This window comes from Nothoprocta perdicaria, unplaced genomic scaffold (assembly GCF_003342845.1).
Source record: "Nothoprocta perdicaria isolate Ctin4 unplaced genomic scaffold, notPer1 scaffold_265, whole genome shotgun sequence".
NCBI classification, from domain to species: domain Eukaryota; kingdom Metazoa; phylum Chordata; class Aves; order Tinamiformes; family Tinamidae; genus Nothoprocta; species Nothoprocta perdicaria.
The window spans coordinates 165,540-192,337 of NW_020455494.1; the positions used below are offsets into that span (position 1 = coordinate 165,540).

General features: G+C 39.6%; 1 protein-coding gene across 2 annotated transcripts in view; it reads left to right on the forward strand.

Annotated features, from left to right (window-relative positions):
• The window catches only part of ECPAS (Ecm29 proteasome adaptor and scaffold), a 49,770-nt gene that overhangs the window by 16,059 nt on the left and 6,913 nt on the right, over positions 1-26,798 (forward strand). For both annotated transcript variants that reach the window (XM_026040772.1, XM_026040773.1), the window contains 27 exons: positions 766-869; positions 1,679-1,802; positions 3,398-3,478; positions 4,227-4,455; positions 5,037-5,128; positions 6,378-6,512; positions 8,202-8,367; positions 8,758-8,930; positions 9,454-9,555; positions 11,088-11,211; positions 12,199-12,344; positions 13,222-13,276; positions 13,380-13,494; positions 14,399-14,464; positions 14,700-14,817; positions 16,644-16,811; positions 17,777-17,856; positions 18,543-18,648; positions 19,879-19,926; positions 20,383-20,504; positions 21,602-21,752; positions 22,761-22,826; positions 24,389-24,478; positions 24,927-24,993; positions 25,850-25,941; positions 26,036-26,102; positions 26,333-26,524. In XM_026040772.1, coding sequence (XP_025896557.1) covers positions 766-869; positions 1,679-1,802; positions 3,398-3,478; positions 4,227-4,455; positions 5,037-5,128; positions 6,378-6,512; positions 8,202-8,367; positions 8,758-8,930; positions 9,454-9,555; positions 11,088-11,211; positions 12,199-12,344; positions 13,222-13,276; positions 13,380-13,494; positions 14,399-14,464; positions 14,700-14,817; positions 16,644-16,811; positions 17,777-17,856; positions 18,543-18,648; positions 19,879-19,926; positions 20,383-20,504; positions 21,602-21,752; positions 22,761-22,826; positions 24,389-24,478; positions 24,927-24,993; positions 25,850-25,941; positions 26,036-26,102; positions 26,333-26,524 — 3,079 coding nt within the window. The remainder of the gene's footprint in view (positions 1-765; positions 870-1,678; positions 1,803-3,397; positions 3,479-4,226; positions 4,456-5,036; positions 5,129-6,377; positions 6,513-8,201; positions 8,368-8,757; positions 8,931-9,453; positions 9,556-11,087; positions 11,212-12,198; positions 12,345-13,221; positions 13,277-13,379; positions 13,495-14,398; positions 14,465-14,699; positions 14,818-16,643; positions 16,812-17,776; positions 17,857-18,542; positions 18,649-19,878; positions 19,927-20,382; positions 20,505-21,601; positions 21,753-22,760; positions 22,827-24,388; positions 24,479-24,926; positions 24,994-25,849; positions 25,942-26,035; positions 26,103-26,332; positions 26,525-26,798) is intronic.

Consider the following 26,798-nt stretch of genomic DNA (forward strand, 5'->3'; position numbering starts at 1 on the left):
TGAAAGCTTTATGAAACCAAGAGTTCTGTAGAAAGAATCATTCACTACCAAGTCAAGATTTCACTGTAAAATATGATTTGTASCATTGTAAGGCACCTGGAGACCTTCCTGGACCTTAACCTTGTGATGCCAGAAAACAGATTTCACTGATTTTCTTACTTGTTTTTTTGCTTATATATAAGAATTTCCCAGGAGTCTGGGTCTGGATTTTATTCAGAATCAGTGGCTGTTCTATACTGCATGTTTATATGGGCACCCAAGGTGACTGCAGAGATGTATCTACTTCTAGTGATTCACCAGTAACCTGTAAGTGATATTTCATACTGGTGACTTTTCTGCCTGTGTTATTATCTACATCTCAGAGCAGTTCCATTTTAAGACTTTCTGAACATGCAGAGAATGACTTTCATGAGCCCTTTTTTTTAAAAAAAAAAAAAAAAAAAAGATGTGCAGTTCTGTTCTCTTGTTCAGCTTCTCAGTGTTAGTCTTCATTTCCAAGTTGCTTGGATTGGGGCAGTTCAGATTTGTAAGAACTAGAGTTAACTAATTGGTGATTCCTTCAAGTATGCGTACATGTAAATGAACATTTAATTATCCATCTCTGTATATGTGAGAATCTAGCTGCTTTTCTTCCCCTTTCCTGCTTCAGTCACAGTGSCGTTGGAGGAGAATAGAGCTGGAATGCCGAGTTGCACAGTGTGTGTACCCATCATTAGAGTGTTCATTTAAACTCAACTATATATTTTTGTGCCTGCTTTCTCTTAGCCTGAAGTTCAAGTACGTCAAGTGGCTGTGAAATTTGCTAGCACGGTGTTCCCTTCAGATCATATCCCTTCCAGATACTTACTACTCTTAGCTGCTGGAGACCCGTAAGTTTTTTGGTGGGGGGGGCGTTATTTGTTTGCTTGTTTGGTTTTTATGATTTGTAATCAAATATATGTGTAAGGTAACATACTGAAAATCAGGTATGGCTCTTTGGAAATTTTTCTTTGTATAGTGGCATTTTTGACAGTCCAGGGGAGTAAAATTACTACTCTTTGTAACAGTCTTTGGCTTGGTTTCTTTTTAACGGCTTTTTTTCCTGGTTTCAGGTGAACCGCCGTTAATACAGCAGTGTGTGCTAATGATCAATAACAAACATTAACTTAAATCATCTTTGCAAGGGCTAAAAAAAATATATTTTTTTACTGGTAAATTGTGACAATCTGTTTTTAACTTTCATTTACCAAGAGTCGGGACCATGTGCACGTGAAAGTTCTCATCCTCTGCTGAGAAGGAGGTGACTCATTAAATCACAATAATAATTTCATTTGCAATTATCTGTTCCTGCCATTCAAGTAGTCTTTTAATCAACCTACTTTACCACATGCTTAAGTTGTGATCTGTGTGGCTATTGTATAGCCAAAGAAGGTTAGCTGATCAGTTGCAATGAACCTTTATCACTGCAGAGAATCTGCAGTGAGCAAGTTCCTCTAGACTGTTCCACAGAGACCGCTCATCACCAGCTTGCTTATTCTGTTTTTTGAAAAACTTTTTTTCTCTTTTTTTCTTCTTTTAGAAAAAAAAACACTTCCTGTTAAATATTTTTTTCTCTCCTGAGCTGTGAAAGATATCTCGTTAATCAGTAAATGCCATTTGCTTCGTAAAAATAATGTCTGTTTCTCTTTTTTTGTGGAAGGCGGGAAGAGGTACATGGAGAGGCTCAGAGGGTCCTGAGAACATTTCCTGGTAAAAACGAGAAGGAGAGTGCTGGGAAGCAGATGCCCTCCTTCCCTGAAATGGTCCATTACATCCAAGATAAGGTACAGTGGTTGGTAACATGATAAGGTAACATGGTTGATCCTCAGGCTGGTAATTAAGGGCTCTCTTCCTTTCCTGTTGAATTCTCCTTCCTCTCAACCTAAAGAAGCAGAATTGGCTGAAATCAAACTGAACATCACATATACTATTAAAAGAATCCGCTGTCAGGATTAGCACTCATAGGTATTTTCTACAACGGATCCAAGTGCTAAATAAATCCTTGGCCCCCAGGCACTGTTTTTCACTGGTACAGTTTGTGTAGCTGTATGGAGGTGAGTCTTCAGTGCTGACAGTTCTATTTGTTTCACAAGCACAGTTTAGCCACAGGTTCTTAAAGGACTAAGTAGATTGTTTCCTTGATACATCGTTGAAAAATAATGCTTTGTGTAAAGCAGTAGAAGGATTGAAGGTGGGAAAGGAGATAATGGAACAAATGGTGAAGTCTGATTTGCAAAGTCAAAGACTTTAGTTATTAATCTTTATTGCAATCTGTGTAAATAAGGGCCAGGCAAGTGACCTTTCGAGAGTCTAGCAGTGTTCTTGAACAGGAGAATGGGACCAGGTGGTCTTCAGAGATCCTTTCCAATCCCAGCTATTTTGTGTGGTTCCACCTCTGTGTGACATGCTAAAAGCCATACTCATTTGTTSCTGTGCTGTTCGCACTGAGAGATTCCCTGGAAAGGTGCTAAAATCCAATATTATACACATCTGGGGGCTATAAGTTACGTACTTGTATGAGCTATTTTAAGAATCAACTTAGTCTGAATTATTACTGAGAAAAACAAGATGTCATCAATGCTGTAAATATTAAAAAAAAAAAAACCTTTTAAAATCTTCCTTATATGTCCTTAAGACACATGAAGAAATATACCCGAATATTCTTTTTGGTTTGCCGTCTTGAAATGTTAATTTTCACATGCATATAATGAATTATCTGCAGGCATTAAAGATTTTTTCAGAAGTTTATATGTATTACTTTGTACAGCAGGCCGAGATGGAAATGCTTTTCTCTCCTTCTGCAAGGCAGTATATTTGGAACAGATTGCTACTCTAGAAATTGATTTTCTGATAGTGTTTTTCAGCCTTCAGTAACAGTTCTGGTTACCTTTGAGTTTCTAGCTCAGCAAAGGAYCTAAAAATATTATTCGGTCTAAGAACTATTAATTTCAGTGCAGCTAATGTATGTGTTACTCACACGTGAGACTGCATTACTGACCCCAGTGCTAGTGCTGATATCTAGGAAATACTGACCTGCCCGTCTGGCATTTTTGTCACTGGCAGCTTTCCTGCTGGTGTGTTCCTGCCTGTCAGAGAAGTGGGGGACAGTGTTTTTCCTACCACTTCTTTGCATTTACCTTCCATGGACTTAGAATTTACATTTTGCAGGTCTAATGCAGAGGTGAAGTCGATGGATCTACAGTGTGCCGAAGTCTTTTGAGCTACATAGTGCCTTTTTATTATAGAGCTCTTGCWTTTTTTTGTGGGATTAGTGGAGCATAAACATCCAACTGCATCAGCAAAATTGTTGAGCTTTTCAGTAGTATGTGTGCTCTTCATATGCCTGAATATTACACTCCTAATATGTTTTGTTGTTTAGGCCTCTCAGCGAATGAAAACTCCAGCTAAATACATGACTGGAACTGCAGCCTTGCCTTTCAATCCTGCAACATTTGGGGAGGTAATTGTCAGTGTTACACTTCCTTGGTTTAATGTACCGTTATTTATTTAGAGTGGTATAGGAGGCTAATGAAGAACTATCATAAGTCACCCTACCTTCTGAAGTGTCTCTTATATGTTGGAAGGAGCTCTGTTCCTGTTGTTTGTCTGCCATGAATGGGTCTGAACAGGATTTTCACGGTGTTTGGGGCCTGTATTTCTAAGAGAGCTGCTTTCTGTCGTTTATCCAGCATAATAGCTTCTCAAAGGAAGCAACTGACAATACTGTGTTGTTTCCTGCCATGCTGTCCTTGAGGCTGTTCTCCTCCTAGCAGGTTACCTGGCTTCATTGGACCTTAGACACTAATTCAGATACGATGCAAGGTCTGTGTGGGTAATGCTCTGGGGTAAGGTCTGCCAAATTGGTGTAAAGTACAGGCTCAGCTGCCTGAAAGGAAGTGGAATCAGCTTACATGGAACCAAAAGTCTGTGTATGATTTGACCTCTAGGGTATGTTGTAGGCAGTGTGGGGCTGTCTACTTACACAAGCATGTTGCAGAAACAGTTCCTAAGGTTGTATAACCCCATCTAACATATAGCACATCGTGTAACCCCATCTCATTGCTGCCTACTCTGTCTAAATTTGGTCAAAGAAGGAACTATCTTAGTTAAGTACAGCATATTCCTTGTAATTTTGTTTTGACTCTTCCATGATTTTACAGGTTCTTGTGCACTCATGAGAATCCCCTATTTTTATCTCCTCCACTCAGATAGTCCTGTACCTACGGATGTGTCTGGCGCACAGTGCCGGTGTGGTGCCAACTTCCCAGAGCTTGGCAGATATGCAAGATCATGCTCCAGCTATTGGGCGGTACATAAGAAACCTCATGTCTGGCGACCACATATCCTTCTCTTCCTCCTCCTCTTCAAAAACTGGAGAGACCAACCCTGTGCATATATATGTTAGCCTTCTTCAGCAGCTATTATCTGCAGTTGGAGGTGAGAAGCTGGGTGCCACAGCCTGTTTAAGAGAGGAGTCATTCATTAGAAATTAGCTGTTGCACACAGTGCTTTGTGATTACTGAAGTCAAATTCAGTATTGCAACATAAATTTATCCTTTTCAGTGTTAAGTACTCCCTTCTGTGCTCTGTATTTCTATACTCTGTATTTCCCTTCTGTTTTCCGTAGGCTAGAGAAAGTAGCACAGCACACTTCTACCATTGGTTGAGATAGTGCTTTAAAATGGTCAATTTGTTGTCTGTATTTTAGTAACCTCAGCTATGAGTGCTTCCTATGGTCTGATTTCCTCATTTTGATCTTAGCACATCTGACACAAGTGTAATTTTGAAGTAAAGATATCTTTAGAACAAATTGCTACCAGAATGTTTGGTTCTGTTTGTTTGTCTAGTGTCGCTAAGAAATAATAAGTTGTGCTGTTCTGTGTTATTTTGTATCCCTAGTAAATTGAAAATGGACACTTTAAAATACCTAGTGTTACTTACCTCATTTTTGTCAGTGATTGTTACATTGTGTAAATACTGTTTTTTTGAAATAGCTTTATTCTTTAATGACTGTTCAGGTTTGCCAGTCATGTATTGTCTCCTGGAAGTGGTTTCCGTGTATCCAGAAAAACTAGCCGCCAGATTTATAGATAAAATGGATTGGATAAAGGTATGTTGAAAACTTTTGTTTGTTTTCTGAGAGTGGAAGAGGCTTAGCATTAGCAAAATCTTGCGTTTTCTCAAGGGGGAATGGAGTCCTTTCTTTCTYCCTTTCCTTCTCTCTCTCTCTTGTCTAGTCTAGTCTTCCTGGCAACTAACTGTAGTCCAGTGAATCTCATACAGTCTGAGTGTTTCTGTCTGTACTGATTCACATGACTTAATGCGCCTATTCAGATGTATGCATTGAATTTCAAAGGCGAGAACTTAAAACACCTTTTCCCCCTTTTCCTTTTTTTGTTCTGCTTATCACTTGCAGAAAAAAAGCTTTCTTTTTTGGCATGATAACCACTTGCTAAATTATACTTACAGGGATGGTAACTGATACTACTTAGTTACAAAAATACTGTCATAAATCAAGCCTAGTGTGATTTTTACTTGGCCAAGTAGTAGTAATGAAGAAACGGGTCTAGTCACTTGTCAGTCTCATGCAAGTTTTGAATTGAAATTGGAGTTCTATTTTCAAGAACTTAACAGATCTCATTACTTTTTTTGTTGTTGTTATTTCCTTGGGTCTTTTTTCTTTTTTGCTTTTACTTTTAGTCACCCAAGTCATTTAAAGCCTTGAGTATGAATTTTTCATACAAGTATGTTGTATTATATATCAAATTAAGGTCAGAGGTAAGGTTATATATGAAAAATAAAGGCCTGAGGCTTCCTAAATTAAACTTTCTAACAACCTAATTGTTGAAAGGTTCTATATGTGAAGTGGATGCATTTATGCTGAGAACTGATTCCTTGCCCCATTTTTTATATCACCATTGAATCACATYTTTTTACACTCTTAATTTCTTTTCCCTTTGATTAATAAAAAGATAATTGAAGCTTCTTATTATGCAGGAAGAGTGATTATTTGCAGTTCTGTAGTTTTTTWTAATGTTAACTCAGTTTGGAAGTGAAATGTGGAAGTTCTTCATTGAAGACAAAACTCAGCAAAGTGTTCAGTCAAGGTGTAACTCAAGCAATGAGCAGACCTCTTGTGGCCAGTAGTAAYGTTCCTCCAAAAGTCAGTCATCCCTGGCAGTAGGTGCTGGGCTGAACTGAGTGCTTCATTTGCTACTTCCTAATGATTCCCCTTCRAAGAAAGGTTTCAGAATTAAGTAATATTTGCGTGACAGTTGTGCTTGTCCGTGGGAACACTGTATGAACAGACTTTAACAAATTGATTGCATTTTTCTTGTGTCTTTTCAAAACTTCCACAGAGCCTGATGAACACAAACAAAGAAGAAATGCGTGAGCTTGCAGCCTTGTTTTATTCTGTAGTGCTGTCTACAATGTCTGGAGATGAGCTTAGGGCCTCTGTAGAGCAGCTGATCAAGATGACAAAAGACAATCATGTAATTACATTTCTCTGTTTCCTTTTTTTTTWAAAGTGTAATTTAGCTAACAGGAAACCTGATTCTTGCTACTTTGCTGTTTTCCAGGATGTATTAACCTATTATATAAAATTAAGTACCTGTCTTCTAGTTGTCAGTTGGAAGAGATTTTTTTTTGTGGGTGGCTGGAACATACCTTTAAGTAACAATAGCTTCAGAGGTTTATTTAAGATTAGTAAGAGGGTTTTTTTGGAGACAGTGCTCATAAGCACATCCATTACATATTTGCCAGCTTTAGTCAGCTAAGTATTCTTTGTCCTTTTGATTGGTATAGGGTCTTACTACTAACTTAGGAGTCCGTATCCATGAGCAGTTAAGGTACCAACAGAACTAAGGAAGTGTTTAACTTGTTACATACACTCTAGACCAGCCTGTAGCACCCTCATGGGTGAGGGCCTTTGCTAGAGGGGGAAACCTTTCTTCCACCACCACAGTTACTGCTCAGCAACCCTTCCCCTCCTGTAATTAATTGTAAGGCTGGCAGGTAGGTTTCCCCTCTCTCTTTCTGGAGCTCCTTCTCCTCATCAGAATTTTATCTCTGGATTTTACCACTACTAAAACTGAGAAGAGCTCAGGAAAAAAATAATAAAAACTCCCCCCTTGAAAAGAAATTGAGCATATTTCTTTCCTGATGTCTTGAATTCTGAAGGTTAGGGAAATTGATAGTGTTTTCAAATTGCATTCCGCCCCACCTCCTAGATGCACTGATGCAGCTTTTTGCAGGTCCAGGGTAAAAATAGATCACCCAACTACACCCAACTAATCTGAGTGTAATCTTTTTTCTTTTTTCTTTTTTTTTCCTTTTTTTTCTTTTCTTTTTTTTCCCTTTTCTTCCTCCTTCCTCCTTCCTCCTTCCTCCTTCCTCCTTCCTCCTTCCTCCTTCCTCCTTCCTCCCTCCTTCCTTCCTCCTTCCTCCCTCCTTCCTTCCTCCTTCCCCTCTTCCTTCCTTCCTCTTTCTCTTTCTCTTATATATACATATTAAGGTTGCATTTCAGTCTCCTTGTCTTACTTCTGCTCTCAGTCTTTTCACTAGATTTCATTTGTGGGAGAAAGCACCATTGTTAAGTGTGCTCTGTRTTGTAAGAGCATTGGAGAAATTAATGTTCTTGCTGTTTAACTGTGATAATTAGGTTTCACAGACCATGACCTACTGAACTGTGTGGAGGTGTTACTTTCAGTGTTAGGTCAACTGTTTTTGTACTTTAAATTATGCAAACCTTAAGTAATTCGACTTCAGCACCACTTTTTATAGGCTTTGTCCTCTTTAATAGGAGTATCTCGAGGCTTTAAGTGGAGAAGTTTGTACCACGTTATATGATAGATGAGATTTAATGTATTTTATTTCATTTATTTTGTTTAATATTGGTAGTCATCAAGAGAGAGACTTTATGAATGTGAGTTCTGGTGATGTTTTTAATGTGTCTTCCTAAATCTCTTAAAAAAAAGATTTGAGCTCCTAAAGAACTCTATTCAGCAGAAAATGCTAGCACTACAAAAGTACTCTTGTTGCATTGTTAGACAGAACTCAGTGCTCTTTATGATGATGCCTTAGCAACTGGCGTCTCCATATGTGCTCTTAAGTCAGTGCTGTTTGCATAGTGTTACTTACTTTGAAAATGAGTTTTTCTGCRCTGTTGGTGTTGTCTGTAGAGCCCGGAGGTCCAACATGGCTCCTTGTTGGCTTTGGGATTTACAGTAGGAAGGTACTTGGCCAAAAGGAAAATCAGAACAATGGAGCTCCACGACATAGAGCCACCAAACACTGCAGTCATTCCGGAACAAGAACAGCTCATAAAGTCGACAACAGAAACAATAGGTAACTTCCCACCTGAGACTTTGCTGCATGTCACAGTCATTTTCCAGTCACCCCGGCAGAGGACACTTCCATGGTAGTCAGTCTATAGATATTGAATCTTGAATTCACTTGTCAAATAAAATTCAATTTAAAAGTGTGAGTTCATGTCATCTCTAGAATTAGATTTTTAGGTCACAGGCCAACATTGCACATGCGGGTGTGGTGCTGCTGCCTAGACTCATATCAATGACTCCCGTCAGTTTCGTTTTGTTCTAGTATAGCATTTCCTACCAGCTGCAGAGAGGATAGGTACTTAGCTTCTTGCTTGGGTAAAATGCAGGTGCCTGCCTGTCTGTCTGCTGCTAAGTAATAACACAAAATCCAAGTCATCCTGTTTGCTTTTCCCTCCAGGTTCTTTCTTGGACAGCACCTCACCCTTCCTTGTGATGGCTGCTTGCACAGCTCTGGGGGAGATTGGCAGGAATGGTCCCTTGCCAATTCCCAGTGAAGGTGCAGGGTTTACAAAGCTGCAGCTTGTGGAAAGCTTACTGGCTCGAATCCCTTCCAGCAAGGAAACAAACAAGGCAAGCTTCTGTAAAATTGCTATGATTCTTGTCGCTTTCTGAAATACACCATCTCCAATTTCACATATTGACATGCTAACCATGGCTGGTTTTTGAAGGAGCTGCTACTGAACCTAGTTAGACTCATCATCGGCTTTAGTGAGTCAAAACTGGGGAAAGRGCTTTCATAAAATCTAGTGCTTTCTGTCTCTTGATAGTGTGTATTTTGTATCATCATAAGAAGGAATTCACAGGATGAAAATTATGGAATGTGATAATTTTAAAAAAAAAAAAAGATCATCTTTTACAATAGAATAAACTAGCCTASAGCATAATTCTCAGAGGTAGCAAGACTTTTCCTTTCTGTGTCATATGAAAAAGTTGTGTTTTAGAAGAGACAGTAGTGATTGATCTGGTAAATGTTTGTCATTTCTGACTTCTCATACCTTAAGTGAAAAGTACAATGGGTTTAAAGTGTAATCCATTGCCTAGACTTGCAGGATAATTGTGTAATTAATGTATGTTGGTTCTGTTTTTATTTAAGATGAAGGAACGAGCAATACAAACATTAGGTTACTTTCCAGTTGGAGATCAAGATTTTCCCCACCAGAAGCTACTGTTGCAAGGTTTGATGGATTCTGTGGAGGTGAGGCAACAGTAACACATTATTCCTTATCCTGGGGTTTATGTTCCCATTTTGAATGCCTTTTGATTATTCTGGAGGCAAGTTTGCAAGTATGCAAGAAGATATTRAGGTGTTTTTTTTAATACTGCACTTGGTTTTTAAGGCTGTCTTAAAACAGTAGAGGTAGTTYTGGGGATTGTTAACTGTGGACATAAAATATTTTTAAATTTTAAAAACTTACATCTTGAAGTCTCTGCCCCAATCTCTGGCATGAATATCTTCCGTTTAGAAGGACTGTATATATGTGCAAAATTTTAAGAACTTCTAGCAATGAAGCCCAGCTTAGTACTTGGACCTCAAAAATACCCTAAAAGTACATAATTCAACCATTTTTTTTTTCTCATTAGAATGACATCCACCAGTGTACCTACTCAAATTACGAGCTTTGTTCCTTCATGGGAAGCTTGATTTTGTCAGTCTGCATGCACCAGTGTTTGTAATGCACTGTGTTCATAGTACTGAAGGGAAGTTTCACATACTGCAGCATGCAAGAAAGCAAAATTAAGTACTCAAGGAGCTTTTTTTTCAATGTTCTTAATTTACAGCTTGGTTTTACCTTTCTTCCTTGATCACACTGTCACAGGATTCAGTTAGTGAGTAACAAACAGACTGGCTTTGCTGAGTCATCTAGGGTAGTGTGATCCAACAAGCAAAAACAGTAAGAACATTGTGTACACATCTACAAAATGATGTTTCTGAGTACAATGCTTTTTTATCCCCTGGAACTGTTAAAGGGCATTGCAGCTTCATTTATAAAGTACGTAGCTGGAAAACAAAAACAAAAAGAAACAAAAAAAMMCCCTAATCTTAGGCTGCAGGAAGATACAGGCTTACTTCTCCCAAAGCCTGAGCATTTTCTGCTTCCACGGAAGCCATTTAGAAGGTGCTSAGCGGATAAGAAAACCAGTTAACATGGTTGGAGACTCATTGTAAGTAATGGAAAAAGTGGCAGAGTTCTGCACGYTCTGTTCCTGAGGTCCTTTGGTAACAGTGCAAAGAGAACAGAAACAAAGCAGAAATAATGCTTTGTTTTATGTGGAAAACAAATTTGTTTCTCTTAGCAGTGATCAACTTCTAAATGAAACTGTAGGAGGATCTTATGCTACTGCTTACTATAACAAGGTCATAGTTATTGTATTAATAATTGGCAGTTCTGTTACTGCTTTAACTTTTGTTTGTATTACTTCAATACTGTCTCTCCAGTTCCTTTTGTTCACTAATTTGAACTTTCACAGATTATCAAATACTTTGTTGGAGCCATATTGCATAAACAGGTGTGGAGATTTTAGCTCTCATCATGTGTTTTTAAGAGTTGGATCGTGGCTCTTTTTCCATCCACCTCAATGGGCTGATGCTGAATAGTTTCAGAAATTCAGCACAGATGGGGTCTTCAGACTAGTGCTGAGAGGGAGGAAACTGAAGCCTTGTGAAGCACCAAAAGTTTATACAGTAAGTACCATCGATCAGTGAGGTTCTTTTGTGGTTTTTCTTAGGCCAAACAAATAGAACTGCAGTTCACTGTTGGTGAAGCTATTACCAGTGCTGCTGTAGGCACCAGCTCAGTGGCTGCACGTGATGCATGGACAGTCACAGAAGAGGAATATATCCCTCCTCCAGGTAGGCATTTCTAGTGCAGAAGGCTGGTATGATGAACATAAATCTCGCTGTTGTGTCCCAGCATTGGCCCAGTGGAAGCAAGAGGCCTTTTACATTTGTTAATGCAGTTCTATGTGTTTTGCAGTGCTGGATTATTTATGCATTCCTTTCCTCTTCAGGTCCATCTAGCTGAAGGGCACAGGGTTTTTTACTTGCTATTTAAATAGCTTCTGGATGAAATCTCATTGTCATTTGGCAATATTTGTTTCATTTTTTTGTTGGAAGTTTCCCATGCTGAGTTAACTTCAGATTTAATGCATAAAACTCTTTTTAAAAATAACATTTTGAAGCCTGAACTGGAAAAGAGAGTTGTAAGGTTAAACTTCAGGTGTTTTTCCAGCAACTTGAATCACTGTGATAAAATAACATTTATGTGAATCACTGTGATAAAATAACATTTATGTGAATCACTGTGATAAAATAACATTTATGTGAATCTGCACATCTGCCTGACTGTGGGTAACTTGTTTAAAGACTGAAATTCTAGCTCAACTAAAATATAAGGATGATAAAACGCTAGCTTCAGAATAGACAGATGTAAATATCAGCCTCAGTAGGGCAAATAGGTGCTTAGCATTTTGGTCTTGGATCTGAAGTTTCCATTTACTTCAGAAATTTTGAATCTTCCTAGCAACTAACTGTAGTCTAGTGAATCTTACAGTCTGAGTTATGCTGCTTCTTGGTCTTGTGTTCTGAAACACTTTACTGCAAGGTTAAGAGGCCTCTCTTCAGATGAATTTTGTCCCTTTTTCCAAGCACAAAGGGGTCTGTTYCCAGTAACTCCTGTGAAGACTTTCTCTCAATCGGCACAGGTGAAGATGTCACCTGAGTACTCATGTATTGATTAGGTCTCCATTGGTTTTGCACATTATATTGAAATTAAAAATGAACATGACTGATGTTTAAAGCTCCTTCCTCWAGACCTTTTCGTTTGTTTGTTTCATACAGATTTGAAAGTGAATGATGTAGTTCCATGGGTTCTAGAGCTTATTTTGAACAAGCACATTATCAGCCCCAACCCACATGTCAGGCAGGCATCCTGCATCTGGCTTCTGTCAATGGTGAAGAAGCTGAGCGTACACAAAGCAATTAAGGTAAGAAATATGCCTCTTTCCAACCACTTTCTTCACATCCCTGTTTTTAATCCTCACTTCCTTTAGGTACCTTCTTTCCCTTCCCTTCACTGGGTTTCCCAGTGCTGCTGCTGTCTTTACTGAGGTCTTTTTCAGGCATGGTTACTCTTATATTACATGGGGAGCGTCTTTGTTGGCAGATGGACAAGGCCATTTGCCGTCTTTGTAAACATCTGATTTGTGTTCAGATCAGTCTGGAGTTGATATAAATAGCTGCTATAAGATGACGTGCTACTATGTATTCCCTTGCAAAGAAGAGTTTGGTGTCTGCATATTTTTAAGGATTTCTTTTTGGAAAATGTTGAAAGGAAATGTAGGACTTTTCAACCCATTGCTTCTTATACTTGGTATTTTTGGTGTGCTTTCATGAAAACCTTATAGTTAGGGTGSTTGTCTGTGATCAGAGAATCGTTATGTTTGGGTAAACAATGTGTCTTGCAGGATACACTGATTTGCAGGAATGGCAAAATCCTTTAATTTAGGGATGGAGGGAAGGTGTTCTGAAGAAGAGGGCTGCCAGGTCTGGCTGCAGGCCAGACTTACAGTCTGTCTATTACAGATATTTATTAGACAACAAAAATAAAGCATGTAGATGGCTTGGAGCTGTAGAAGTTTAACACATAATTGTTTCATTTTATGAGCTACAGTCAGGCTTCTGCTTGCCTCTCTGAAGGCAGAGTAATTCTTATTTTAGATGTAGCTCAGGCAACTCCTGTGTTAAAATAACCTCTGTTTATCTGTTAGAGACAAGCACCTCAAGAGATATCTGCCTTGAGACAAGCAAGGTAAAGGATGCAAAAGCTGAAATAAAATTAATGTCGTTTTTCTCATCTTTCAGTCTCATCTCAAGGATATTCAAGGTGCATTTGTTTCAATTCTGTCAGATAGCGATGGTAAGTAGAATTCTAAGGAGTTTTTTCTTTTCATAGTTTGTTTATTAATGTGTTTATTAGTGCCTACATGTTGTTCATTTTTACTTTTTAAAATCTCTTGCAGAACTTAGTCAAGATGTTGCTTCAAAAGGTCTTGGACTGGTATATGAGTTAGGAAGTGAACAGGATCAGCAAGAGCTAGTCACCACACTCGTTGATAACCTGATGACTGGGAAAAGGTATGGTGAGCTCAGCACTAACTGAAATAGTGCTCTGGTGTGTATATCTGATGAGAGTTTTTCATTTTGAGTTCAACAAAGCTTTTAAGGAATGATTCATGCCGTTTCCGAGCTGTTCAATTTGGTTTTGGTTTGGATGGATTCTCTACTTGCTGCCTTATGTGACTGCAGAGGTCGGTAGCCTCCTGCAGCAACTCTGAACAAGTGCATGTTGCAGAACTGGGGATTTGTCCTGTGTCTGAAGTGCATACATCTTTTGCTGAGGAAATATTAATGATCACTAGTTTTAGTGCCACAAATGCTGCTCTTAAAAGACTGCTGGCAATTAGTCATGTTGGATCTGTGCTGGAAATGCTGTTTCTGCAGCCTGTTCCTGTCTAATCCAGTGTGGATGTGACCAATGTGAATGGCAAACATCGAAGCTAGGACTGTGGGGAACTCTAGTGGCTGAAAAGTGGAAGAGAATAATCCTTTTAGTGGCTGAAAAGTGGAAGAGAATAATCCTTTTTTTTTTTTTTTTTTTTCCAATTAGTTTAAAGTAGGGGTGTGCTCTTTCTGTATAGATCTAGTCTCTATGATGTAACTTTTATCTGGGCTGAAATAAAAAGCTGTTATTCAGTGTTTTGGCTTGTACCTTATCACTGCATAGCAAAACCCTCACTCTGCAGCTTTTCCTTAATAGTGCATTTGATGAGGGTTGATAAGATTCCTCTCAGAGTGTGTGATTTTGTACACCTCTGTGCTTTTTCAGGATTGGAACCTAAAGAACAGACAGTTACTGAATTAGTAAAGCAAAACATTTGTTTTAGTAAATTAGTAAAGCAAAATTCATTTGTTTCTTAGTGTGTGGGCCATTCAGGGACAGGGTTTGGCAAAGCTAATACTATATCTCTTTTACCACTAGAGCTAAACATGAAATGACTGGAGAAACTGTGGTGTTTCAGGGTGGCCTGAGCAAGACTCCAGATGGGTAAGTTTACTCTCAGTCTCAATGACAACACACATAACCTATGTTAGAACCATATTCCCTTTCATTTAGATCTATTCCCTGAATTTTTCGTTCCCACTTGTTTTCTAAGTTACTTTAGCTGTTTTCTTGTAGCACAGATAAAAAATCTTTAGACTGTGATTTGAATATAGCTGTAGATATTATAGCATTTCTTAGCTAAAAACAGTGATACTGATTTTCCTTCTGTTTTCCAAAGTCAAGGTCTTTCTACTTACAAGGAGCTTTGTTCACTGGCTAGTGATCTTAATCAACCAGATCTGGTGTACAAATTCATGAATCTGGCCAACCATCATGCCATGTGGAATTCACGGAAGGTAATTTTCTCCTTTTATCTCACTTCTGTTCTGTCTGTGAACTCTGACACAAAAGCAGCGTTTCTCTAACTCTGCCTATGTTGTCTACATAGAAATGCCTGTGGAGGCTTTTATATGCTGGTACTCTGGTGTCATAGCTAATGCAGGCTCACCAGTCTAAAAGGCTACTTCAAAATTGAAATTCTTACAACAAAATAATGATATCTCATTGTTCAAATTATCTCGCATTCCATCTGTGATTCTCTCCTGTTACTTCTGGGAGTGTTTAGAGGCCATGTCCTGAGCTGTTCAGACAGTGAGTTAGGATTTTCAAAACTGAGTGACTTTTCAGATTCAAGAGAAAATGTGCTTTGTTATATAAGAAAGCAGAGCACAAACTAATCAGGAGCAAGTGTTTAGAAACACATTTCCCAAGAGATCAGTTTAACCACTGTTRTCCAAAGATTGTTGTTTTTTAACTTAACAAAAAGCTCAAGTCTTGGTATTTTAAAGCTGCTGTAGCATTTCTCAAAGCCAAAGGAAAAAACAAAACAAAAAAAAYCCRAAAAACTACTGGATTTACTTTYTACAAAAACATAGCATCATATATTTTAAAATTTATTTTTCCTGCAGAGGGCCTGTTCTTTTCACTATCTTTACCTAAGCTTGTAAGAATTTGTTTTGTTCCTGGGAGCAGACAGAGCACCTTTCCTGTCCTTACAGCCTACCTGAATCTTCTAAAAAAAAGTCCCAACTTTAACTTTTGTCCAAAGTCTGACAAGTCAGACTTCTTTTTCCCTGCATTGGGACTCCAGGAGCCACAGGTGTGCAGCCAGGTCCCTCATAATAGAATTTTACAAGCCAGGATGAGTCAGTAACATCTGCTCAGCGGCTGTAGGGTGAGCTTCTTCATTTCAACAGATTGTACAATTGTTGAATTTGGAAGGAGTGTCCGGTGGTCCGGGACCAGCCCTTCCCTCAAAGCAGGGCTAGTTAGAGCAGGCTGCTCCCTTACATTTTCTGCAGCTTCTCAATCTTCACAGCATTGGTCATCATTGGGAATAAGGGCAGGATTTGTCTTTTTCAGTCTTAATTTTCTCGGCTGTGACGAGAAAGTGTGACCTGTCCTCTGAATCCGTGAAGTGGGGTTTGAGTGGCAGTGTTGATGCTGCAGGTCAAGTGATGTGGATGTAGCTTCCAGAGGCTCAGTACTGCTGCCACTGAACAATTCCCCCTTGCGTTATCTTGCCAATTCCCATATGATTCCATGGTCCAGTATCCATTSTRCTGTRTTACAATGGACACAGCAGCCCTTCTGTAGAATAAAACCAATATGAATGAATACTTAGATTTAAAGCAAGTTTGGCACTTGCAAAATGATAATTCCCAGAATTTACGGAATGTGCAGTTTAGGATGGAGTCATTTCACTTGTAAGTTTCTAAACTATTCCCAAAGTGTCTGGTTCTTTGAAATGTGGCTGAATTGSGGAGAAGCAGCAACTACTGTCATCAGTCTTTTAAAAAATAAAAATGTTTTTGGAACAACCTATTCAAATCTTCCTATGTTTTAATTCTTCAATACTACTTTTTTTGAAAATAATCGAACAACACATCTTGAAATAAGACAGGTACTGGATTGGAGAGTTAATAAATTTCCCTGTGTGATACTATGTATGAATAACCGTTGTACTGATGAGGGTTAATTCTGTTATTACTTTAGCTCTTTAATTCTGCATTATCTTGGTATCTAAACTGTTTCAATGAGCTTTGCTGCTGACTACAGCATGTCCTGGACCAGTACCTGAGTGAGTAGATTGTTTCAATAAGTTCTTTTGTCCTCATTTMAGGGAGCAGCTTTCGGTTTCAACGTGATAGCCACCAAGGCAGGAGAACAGCTGGCTCCATTTTTGCCACAGCTTCTTCCACGACTCTACCGGTACCAGTTTGACCCTAACCTTGGCATTCGACAGGCAATGACCAGCATTTGGAACGCCTTGGTCACAGACAAGTCCATGGTGAGCAAACATCAAGGGTGTTTAAACCCTTGCTAGGGGGTAAAATAGTGGACTTGCTGCTCATGTCATCACATGGAAATTGTCATGAGAAGGGAATACCTACGTTTTTTAGTGAAAGGGTTTGTAAAAGGAAATGAGGTGGTGTCTGTGAAGCAAGAGWTGTTGGAATGCAGACATAAGGCAGAAGATACTCAGAGACCTTGTATTGTCTCCTGTGTGAAATAAGATATTCCAGAGCTTTTTTGTGTAGTTGTTGTTCAAGTCTAAGACTGAGCTGAAAGTGCAGTCTTCTGCACTTGTGATATTRGTTATAAATTCCTAAGAAGTTATTGTAGCTGAAGATGCCATTTCCAAAGCATAGACATTTAAACGTGGCCTCTCAGGTTTTAGGTGGAGAGAAGCTGATGGGAAGAAGCTGTGCCATCAGTTCAAGGACAATTCCTCCAATGACAGTTTCAGGAATAACTTTTTCAGCACTTCCCCTTCCTCTTGCTCTGAAAGATCTAGAATTGGATTTGTGAAACTCTTTTCCAGCCAAGGCCAAGCTCATGAAATTGTTGATTCTTCATCAAAGAGCAACTGCTTTTCTTATGAGGTGCATGATTCGCTACCATTTCTAAAGCCTTCTGTTGAAAAACAGCTGACAGAACTGTTGTCTTTTGCTGTAGTCTCACCAATAAGCCTCTACCTTAGAGCAGCAGAGAGAGAGAGAGGCGCTTTTAAAGCAGTAAGAATAGTCTTATTCAAGGTCATCTTGTTGTCAGAAAGCAGACCATGTTGCCCCTGTGTCACGTTGGGGTTTTTTTGTTGGTGGGTTTTGGGGTGTTTTGGGGGGCGGGGAGGTTTTCTCTTTCTCTCTCTCTCTCTCTCTCTCTCTTTTTTTTTTTTTTTTTTTTTCCTGCGGAGAACAGTACTGGATATGTGGTCCGTGCCTGTTTTATGATTATGCCCTTTTCTCGTAATAGGTTGATAAGTATATGAAGGAAATTCTTGAAGACTTGATCAGCAACTTAACCAGCAATCTCTGGAGAATCAGGGAATCCAGGTACTGCTTGGAAAAGTAACAGGTTTTTCATCCAAATCTCGTCTCTCTTATTCACCATAGGTCTGTTTAACTAAGGAAGTTGGGGGGAGGGAGACACGTGTCTGTTCAACAGAACAGAGCCCAGTTCTGCAGTCTGCGTTTGAGGTGTGATACAGTCCTAAAGYTGTTTGTTTTATGGATTTTTTTTAACCACATGTAACTTGAGTATAATACTAAACAATCTAATCTGAAGGAGTTTTCTCGTCACAAACTTCTTGGCTATCCTTGCACCTGAATAAAAGCTAACATTATGTTACAGTTGGTGATGTGGCTCCATATGTACTTGACAGCAGGATGCCATTCAGTAAAACATTGTTGATTTTTTTGTTTGTTTATTGTTATGCTGTTTTTAAAATATTAGTTCTAATCTGAGTTGCAGACTTGAGACCACTATGCTTTTTATTTCCACTAGCTAGAATGTCAGTTGTGGTGGGCTTTCTCACCCACTATCATTTGGTTTAATTTTCTTTTTCTCTCTGCTGAAAGACATTCTTTTAGCAGTTATTTTATAGTTTGTGAAAATGAGGATTGTGCAAATATCAGTTTTTTTAAAGCATGTACTTAATATATAAATATATATATATTTATGTATACCTCCATAACAAAAAATATCCCATATAATGGAAGTAAAACGTTTTTGTTTGCAGTTGTCTAGCACTGAATGATTTGCTAAGAGGAAGACCTTTGGATGACATTATAGACAAACTTCCAGAGATCTGGGAAATCCTGTTTAGAGTGCAAGATGACATTAAGGTAATGAAAGTGATAATTCAATAGTAATTGCCAGCAGAAAGTAGGGTAATCAGACTGAAGTATTCAAAAAGAGTTTAGAAAATAGTCACTGAAAAGAGATTCTCTGAGAAGCCAAGATGAAGCCAGTAGGAGTTTTGGTTATTAAGTGGACCAAAAGCTCAGACCACTCACAGTTAGCATTTCTTTGTCCTTTAAGCGATACTTTTCATACTGGACAAGCTTTTTCTTGCATGTTCAGCAATCTTTCCTGAGTATGAAAGAGTTCTTAAGCATGTGCTCCATGCCCTCCAGGACAGAAGTACTTATTTTGAATTGCTTATGTTACTAAAGGCATTGCAGGTCAGTCAGACTCCTTGTTTCCTTCCAGGTTTGAGCCACATTCTCCCTGGGATCAGACTTTCTGGCTCCAGCTTAAGCTGAGCTGTTGCCCAAAACACACTAGCTTCCATGCTGGTAAATCCAGTGTGCCCAGAAATATTCCTGGGCCCTGGAGCCACCTGACACAGAATGTCCTACCACTGTGCTAGTGAACTGTACTGCATCCCCAGACARAGCAGCTGCCTGCAAACTGCCTGTTGGGAACGGTCCCTGGGACAACCTGATTCCTGAGTTTTATCTAGGAATTGTCTAGCAGAGTCTATTTGGAGGGGGCTGTGGTTGAGCTCAGAACAGCCTAAGAAGTTAACAGTCTAGACGATTGTCCTAGGAATATTGCTAGATGTTGCTTTACTTCATCAATACATCTCAGATAAAGGCAGAGTCTGGTGTCTGGATGGTGATGGTGTCACATGCSACTGGGGCAGCACAGGTTTTCCTGTTTGCTTTTAGTCTTTCTCTCTAATCCTAGATATTTAGTTAAGTGCTAGGCAAATGCATTTTACTGAAACAATGAACTATATACATCAAGCATTATATATGCAAAGGATTATATACTTCTTTTTGTAGAAGCTTTTTAAGGTGAGGAGGAGGAGAGTAAGGAGGACGACCTAACAGCAGCACAAGAGAGACAAACGTGAAAGAAACATAGGCAGTGGTGTYAGGCAGCATTTCTAATGTGTTTAGCATCCACACCAGATAATAGGTGGACAAAAGACAAAAATTCTTTAGAAGTTATTATGTATTAGCCTTGAATATGGTTTTGTTGTTACTGCARTTTCAGTTGTCCACAAATATGAACTGCTTTATATAAGATTTTAAAACACTAAGAATAGCTGTTGACTTCTTTTCTAGGAGTCTGTACGAAAAGCAGCAGAACTAGCTCTGAAAACTTTAAGTAAGGTAAAAATTTACTTTGAAGATGTGTGCATGGAGAGGTGTGTGTCGGTGATGTCAGATAATGATTCACTTTTGTCTCTGCATGAGTGATATTTCTGTTATCTTGAAGATATCTTTAGTATGAAGCGCAGCAATGAGCAGAACAGTCCCCTAGAAAGTACACATATTAGTCTTGTCCCAGTACATTTTTGTATTTTTTCTGCATTTTTGCTTATAATGTTGGACTTCTGCTGTTGAGGTGAATGTTATATATCACTTGAGATGATACTGTRCTCTGTACAACTCAAAAATTTCTTGGGGAAATACTGATTTGGGGAAATACTGATCCCATTATGGATCTCTGATGGCCCTGTAGTTGCTGTCACTTTTTTATTTTCTGCCTGTCAGGGAAGGTGCTTTAATGTAATCTGAGAGGGGATTTTGAACTTGCATGCAGTCCYGATTCTCATCTGTTGCCAGGTCTGTGTGAAAATGTGTGACCCGTCTAAAGGAGCAGCAGGTCAGAAGACGGTAGCTGTTTTGCTCCCATGCCTCCTAGACAAAGGAATAGTAAGCACGGTCACCGAAGTCCGATCTCTCAGGTTGGTTTTGCATCCTGTAAATGTCCTGATGGTAAGGGCACAATTTATCCTGAGGGGACCCCGTTTATGTATTTGAATCACAGAATATGCTTTGTGTTTTATGTCAGAAGTTCCTCCATAAAAAAAGCCTTCCTGCTGTTCTCTCCCTTTGCTTACTGAGCTCAAACAGCAGTGCTGAGAACCCCACCTGTCCTTCAGCAGCGTCCTGTTTAAACAAGCATAAACAGCAACGTTAACTAGATTTAAATTGTGACCTTCTAGTATCTGACCTCTTTGTAGATGTCCATATTTGAATCCCATCAGGAAATTCTTTTGTCTTCATGCAGTTGGTAAACTGATCTGCGCAGAGGTTTCTGTGCTTGAGACTTTCCTTCATTTTGTAAATGGAAAATGCCAAGGGTGAGATTCTTGTCTTATTTCACAACTGGTTCTGAGTAATGACACTTCACGTCTCCGGGGCAGCTGCATTTGGTCACACAGTTAAAACAAGTTTTGTGGGTTGTACAGTTAAAACAAGTTTTGTGTCCTGTAATAGTTGAGGTCCCTTAATAACGGTCTTTATGTGCTTGTCTCTTTGTAACCTTCTTTATATCTTCCTCTGCTTGAAGGACAAAATAGTCCAAGTCTGAATGATGAAGTATAGCTGGCCTTTGATAAAATAACTTTCGTATTTTGAAAATGATTATCATGTTCAGAAATTTTAAAAAGCTCTCCCAAAATTAGGGTATGTATTTCTTGAATCATTTCATTCCTTTTGAAGGTTTGGAAACCCTGTAAAAATTCAGCCTAAGAGATGCAGCTGAACAGTGAGATTTGAACAGGTTGTTGTTGTTTGTTCTTTCTTGGTCAGAGACTTATTTTTGGGGTGACTTTGCCYGGAACTTCTTTAAAACATGCAAAACTTCTTATTGCATATGTTTCTTTGGCCTCTCTCTTCAATATTCTGTGGCCAAACTAAACAATTTCTGTGCCCAAAATAGTGTCCATGAACGCTCAGGGATCTGGGTATCATCTTGAGAAGCAGGAAAATACAAAGTGATTTTTGTTTGAGAGAAAAAACGGTTTTCATGGTGACTATTTCTTTGTTCTCTTTCTAGCATTAACACTCTTGTGAAGATCAGTAAAAGTGCTGGATCTATGCTGAAACCTCATGCACCAAAACTTATCCCAGCCCTGCTGGAGTCTTTGAGTGTGCTGGAGCCTCAAGTTCTCAATTACTTGAGTCTTTGTGCGACAGAGCAGGAGAAAGTAAGTGCAATTATTATGGGAGAGTGTCTATAGAGGAGATAGACAATGATTTAGAGCTTCATTTGTTATTCTGTAGTCATGTGCAGAAAAAGAGCAAATTTGGCTCAGAGATGTTCAAAGGTGTCATAAGAAATGTCTAATAAGTCACGGAAGTCATCAAGTTTAAGTTTTAGAATTCTCTAAAAATAAGATTCATACATTGGAATATGGTTGGATGATTTTTTTTTTTGTAGGGAGAGTGAGGATTTTTTAATATATTTCTCGTGCATATTTCAAAGAGCAATCTCAAGTAAGAACTGCTGTTATATATTACTTCAACTCCCTGCACAACTGTATAAGGAGTGAAAAGTGACTCTTTAATAATAAGTATCTGTACTGCACCTGTGCTATCAGATTTTGCATCAGATTTTGCTGTTTTTTCAAGGAGCTTAACTGCACGAAATTGCACATATGTAAATGCACATACTGCATTTAAAGCACATAAATTGAAAGGTATGCATTGACACTGTGGGCTGAAGCAGGATGTTCCCAGAAGTAYGCCTTTTAACCCATTCCAGAGAAGCATATTAACTAGTTCCAGTCTACTGRGAAAGTGTTTGAAATCCCACTGCTCAGAAGCCAGTTGAGCTAATTCTGTCATGTAGGGAGAAAGAACAAGACACTGCCCTTTCCCAGAAAGAAGCAGGTGGATGTAACAGACTAAACCTTTCTCTCTCTCCCCTCGCTCTTTCTCCCCCCCGCTCTTTTTCTTTTTTTTTCCTTCTTCTCGTTAACTTTCCTCATAGCAGGAGTGTGTGTTTCAGCTCCTGTGTACCAGCCAAAACATCTGTCTCTTCCCTAGATGGGAAACATTCATAGTCTGCAGGAGTAATGACTCATTGTCTTCTCATGTCTGAAGTTGGTTCTGGTTTGAGTTTGTGAGAAAATGAGTTGTAACTGATGCTGGCATTTCTACTGGTTTCAAGTTGACTTCAGTTTTGTATTTGATCTTTTTCTTCTTTTATTTAGACTGCAATGGATAATGCCAGGCTTAGTGCTGTAAAATCATCTCCCATGATGGAAACAATTAACATGGTAAGTAATGCATTCAGGAGGGTTCTTATTTACTCTTTACTGTAGGATAAGAGAAATTAAAGTAAGGCCTTAACCATATTCCTCTTTAGACTCCGTTTTATTTTCTCATCTCATCTCATCTGTCAATCCCTCTTCTTTAAATTACTGAGTTCTCTCAGCCTATCCCTATGTGAGGGGCACAACTTGTCCCTCCCATCAATTATAAACGACTGTGACTCAATTTAGAGTCAGAGAAGTTGTTTTACCACCCCAGAACCTGCTTGTTGCAAGAAGAGGACATCTTCCAAGTGGTCTTCTGGGGATAACGCAGCTGGTTCTAGGATTTGCAAGCTGCTGTTTCTCCTCGTCTGTGGCCCTGATGCTCCACAAAACAAACAAAAAAAACAACAACAAGAAAAGTAATAATAAAGTCATTGCTATTACAGCTCATGCTGTCCAAACCTTGGTTCTGGTGCTTCACATTTAGCTCCCTGAGCTTTGCCGGTGTTTTACGTGATGGAAACATTTTGATGTTATTGAAAACCCTGTCAGCAGCTAGGATGTGGCATTGCAGTTAGCTGCAAGAAGAAGAGCTGCTGATGCCCAGACTGTGCTGCAAGGCAGAGCTCGCTGCCAAGTGTTAGAGTCTGCCCCTTCCCAAAGAGGATAATGCCCCCTGTTTTGCACTCAGAGATGTTGGGAGCAGGCATGGTGTGCAGGCACCTGAGCTCTTCCAGGGGAAGTGCTGCCGACAGAGCTGTTCTTTTTTTCCTGGGCTTACAGCAGCAGCCCCTTCCATGTTTAGCAGCATCTGCAGCTGCTAGTACTGCCTGTGCCATGGGGATCTGCATTTTGGTGTCAGATGGAGCATGCTCTAAAAATAGCCTGTAAAGCACATAGGGATGAATGATTCCATGTAAAAACCTCTCCAGTTGCTGCGGGTYGAAGCAGGTGCTGCTGTCCCTTGTGCTGGCTGCGTGTTTCCCGCTCCCAGCCATGGGGACAGTTGTGCTGCCCTCACCGTCACTGCTTGAGACTTCCAGGCGAAGGGGAGAGATCCCACAGCTCCTTAGGGAAGCACAGAGATGTCCTGGTTCTGAAGTACCCATCCCTCCATCCTTGTTTATCTGAAACAGGAGTAGTTACAACTTTTCATGGGTTATAATCAATGTCTCCTTCTGCCTTTGCTACACGGAGGGCCAGTAACCTGAGGCTTTTTGTTTTGCCTGCTAGCATCTTAGGCACAGGACACTGGAAATACTACCAGTAACACCTCTGCTGTATCCCCCCAAAAAGAGGTTCTTGCTAGCGTGTTGCTTTCGTTTTTCTAGAGAGGTGAAATGTTGGAATATATCCATTCCAGCAGTACAAATAATAATTTCATCATGATCAGTGGGACAAGGAAATCTGCATGTGGTGTAAGCTCCCTTATGGTCCCCTTCTCTCACCACACAAACTCCCAAACTGCAGCAGAACAGCAACACACAGAAACTGAGACAGCCCACAGGTAGAGGCATATCAACTTACGTGTTTCAGCTTTAACAGTTTTTTTTTTTTCCCCCCTGTTCTTTGGCTTTCTGCAGAGCTTGCAGTACCTGGATGTGTCCATCCTGGGCGAGCTGGTTCCTCGGCTCTGCGAACTRATCAAGAGTGGAGTTGGCCTTGGCACGAAGGTATGCCTGTAATTTAAATGGGCTGCTTGGAAAGGGAAAAGGAAGAACAGTAACAGTAGTAACAGAAGTAACAGCTTAGCTCATTCAAACTTCAATTGTCTTAGACCTGAGTCTCAGTTCATCTGCATTACTTGTTGTTTTTACACATGTGGCGACCTGTCTGACAGATTCTGAGGGAGCAATGCAATTCCTTTCCTTAATAACTCTGGATCTCCTAGGAGCATCCATCCTGAGTGTGGTCCTGCTAGCTTGTTACTTCTCATACGCAATTCTTGTAATTCATCTGTTATAAACTGTTCAGCTGCTTCTAACACTGGCTCCCTTTGTATCTGGGCAGAGGTTGGATAGTTCTAGAGAGTGTCACACAAGTGCATGCAGCACCACTCCAAGTATTGCAAGGTGCCGATTTGATTTTTTCTAATATTTGTTTCCCCTTTTAATCTTCCAGGGAGGCTGTGCCAGTGTAATTGTGTCATTAACCACACAATGTCCCCAAGACTTAACACCTTATTCAGGTAAGGCTCATTACTAGTGTAAGGTTTTAAAGTTGATTTTGTGTCTCTTTCCTAGACAGTTTCTTTCTCATTGTCTTCCCCTTGACACCCTAATGATCTTTTTGTGTGTTAATTGCCTTAGAGAGCTGTTTGAAGCTCCTTTGTGCATATTTTGGAGGTAGTTCCTTGGGATTTTAAATATCTCCACCAAAACTGAAGGAATGGAGGAAAAAGATGAGGGAATTCCCTAGTTTTCTATAGGACATACAGGCTGAAATATCTCTTCAGTCTTTGCTGGAACAGACTAGCAGTGCCCATGTTAGTAACAGGGCTGTAATAAGGACATATTGTTCAACTTGTGCAACCCAACGTAAGTAGGGATTGCATTCCTCACCTGATGTACAGCACTTTTTTGATTGCTTTATTAAAAAGCCTTTGTTAAAAGGCTTTCTTCTAAAAAAATACAAAATGAAGAAATTTCTCTCAACATTAATGGAGCTATTCTATATCAGACAGGAAGTCCTTTGCTCTGGCAACCTTTGTTCGTGAACTTGGACTTTATTGACCTTCAGTGGAATCTTAGTTTTYTTTTTATAGAGATCTTCTTTCTGTTGTAAAGCAGAAATGCAGCTGAGCACACTGAGCAGCTGTGGGTGCCCACGTCAGGGGAACACTACTGCTTTAGGTGTGTGGACTGGGGCTTGCTGCCACTGTGAGCTGTGCTACAGTGTGCACTTACATAACACCAAACAGACCCAGTAAACACAAGAAAAGAGAGCATGCGTAAATCCAAAATGCAGGCTGATAAATTTCTTGTTACAGCAATAAAAACGTGGTGTTTCAGACCAAGTGAAGTCTGGCTTCCCTTTTCCAACAGGCAAACTAATGAGTGCTTTGCTCAGTGGCTTGACTGATCGTAACAGTGTGATACAGAAGTCTTTTGCCTTTGCTATGGGGCATCTCGTCCGGGTGAGTCAGCATTTGAAGTGGCTTTAATTTTTATAAAATTTGAATGTGTTATTTTTAATGTGTTTGAGTGATTTGAGCCTCTTCTCTTTTACAGACTTCCCGGGACAGTAGCACTGAGAAATTGCTGCACAAACTCAGCAGTTGGTACATGGAAAAGGAAGGTATGTGGATTTGAATATTTGGCTATAGCATATAGTGCAGAATAGAGTTAATGGCAGAAACTGGTAATGAAATATTTCTATGTAACAATATTTAGTTTTGCTAGCTGGAGAACTCCGGTGCATCATTGTGCAATGCTGTTCTCTTCCTCTGCTTCCAAAGAGGCTGCTAGCTGTGAAATGAAAGTTCTGCTTCCCAGTCACCACACAGGATGATTGTTTTCTCTCTTTAGAGCCAGTTTACAGGACAGGCTGTGCTTTAACTGTACATGCCATGGGACGCTACAGCCCAGACGTGGTGAAGAACCATGCCAAACACATCTTGCCACTCGCTTTCCTTGGCATGCACGAGGTCTCTGATGAAGAGAAAGGCGAGAAAGAGGATTCTGCTCTGTGGACTGAAGTTTGGCAGGAGAATGTACCTGGTAAGTTGCACCATTTATGTGCAACATGAAGTATGAAGTAACATGTTTTCTGCAAATTCACTTTGGAAATACAGTTTCCAAAGAGCTGAAGTCTTCCTGTGTGATTTGGGGCAAGTTATTTGGCCTCTCTAGTTGTTTAAAATAAGAGTTGCTGGCTGCACAGCACAACAAAACCACAATTGGGATACATATTTTAAGACTAAGGGACACGTAATATCACTGTAATACTGCACACATCTTGCTGCAAGTAGCCGGACTTGCCTGGAAACSTTGT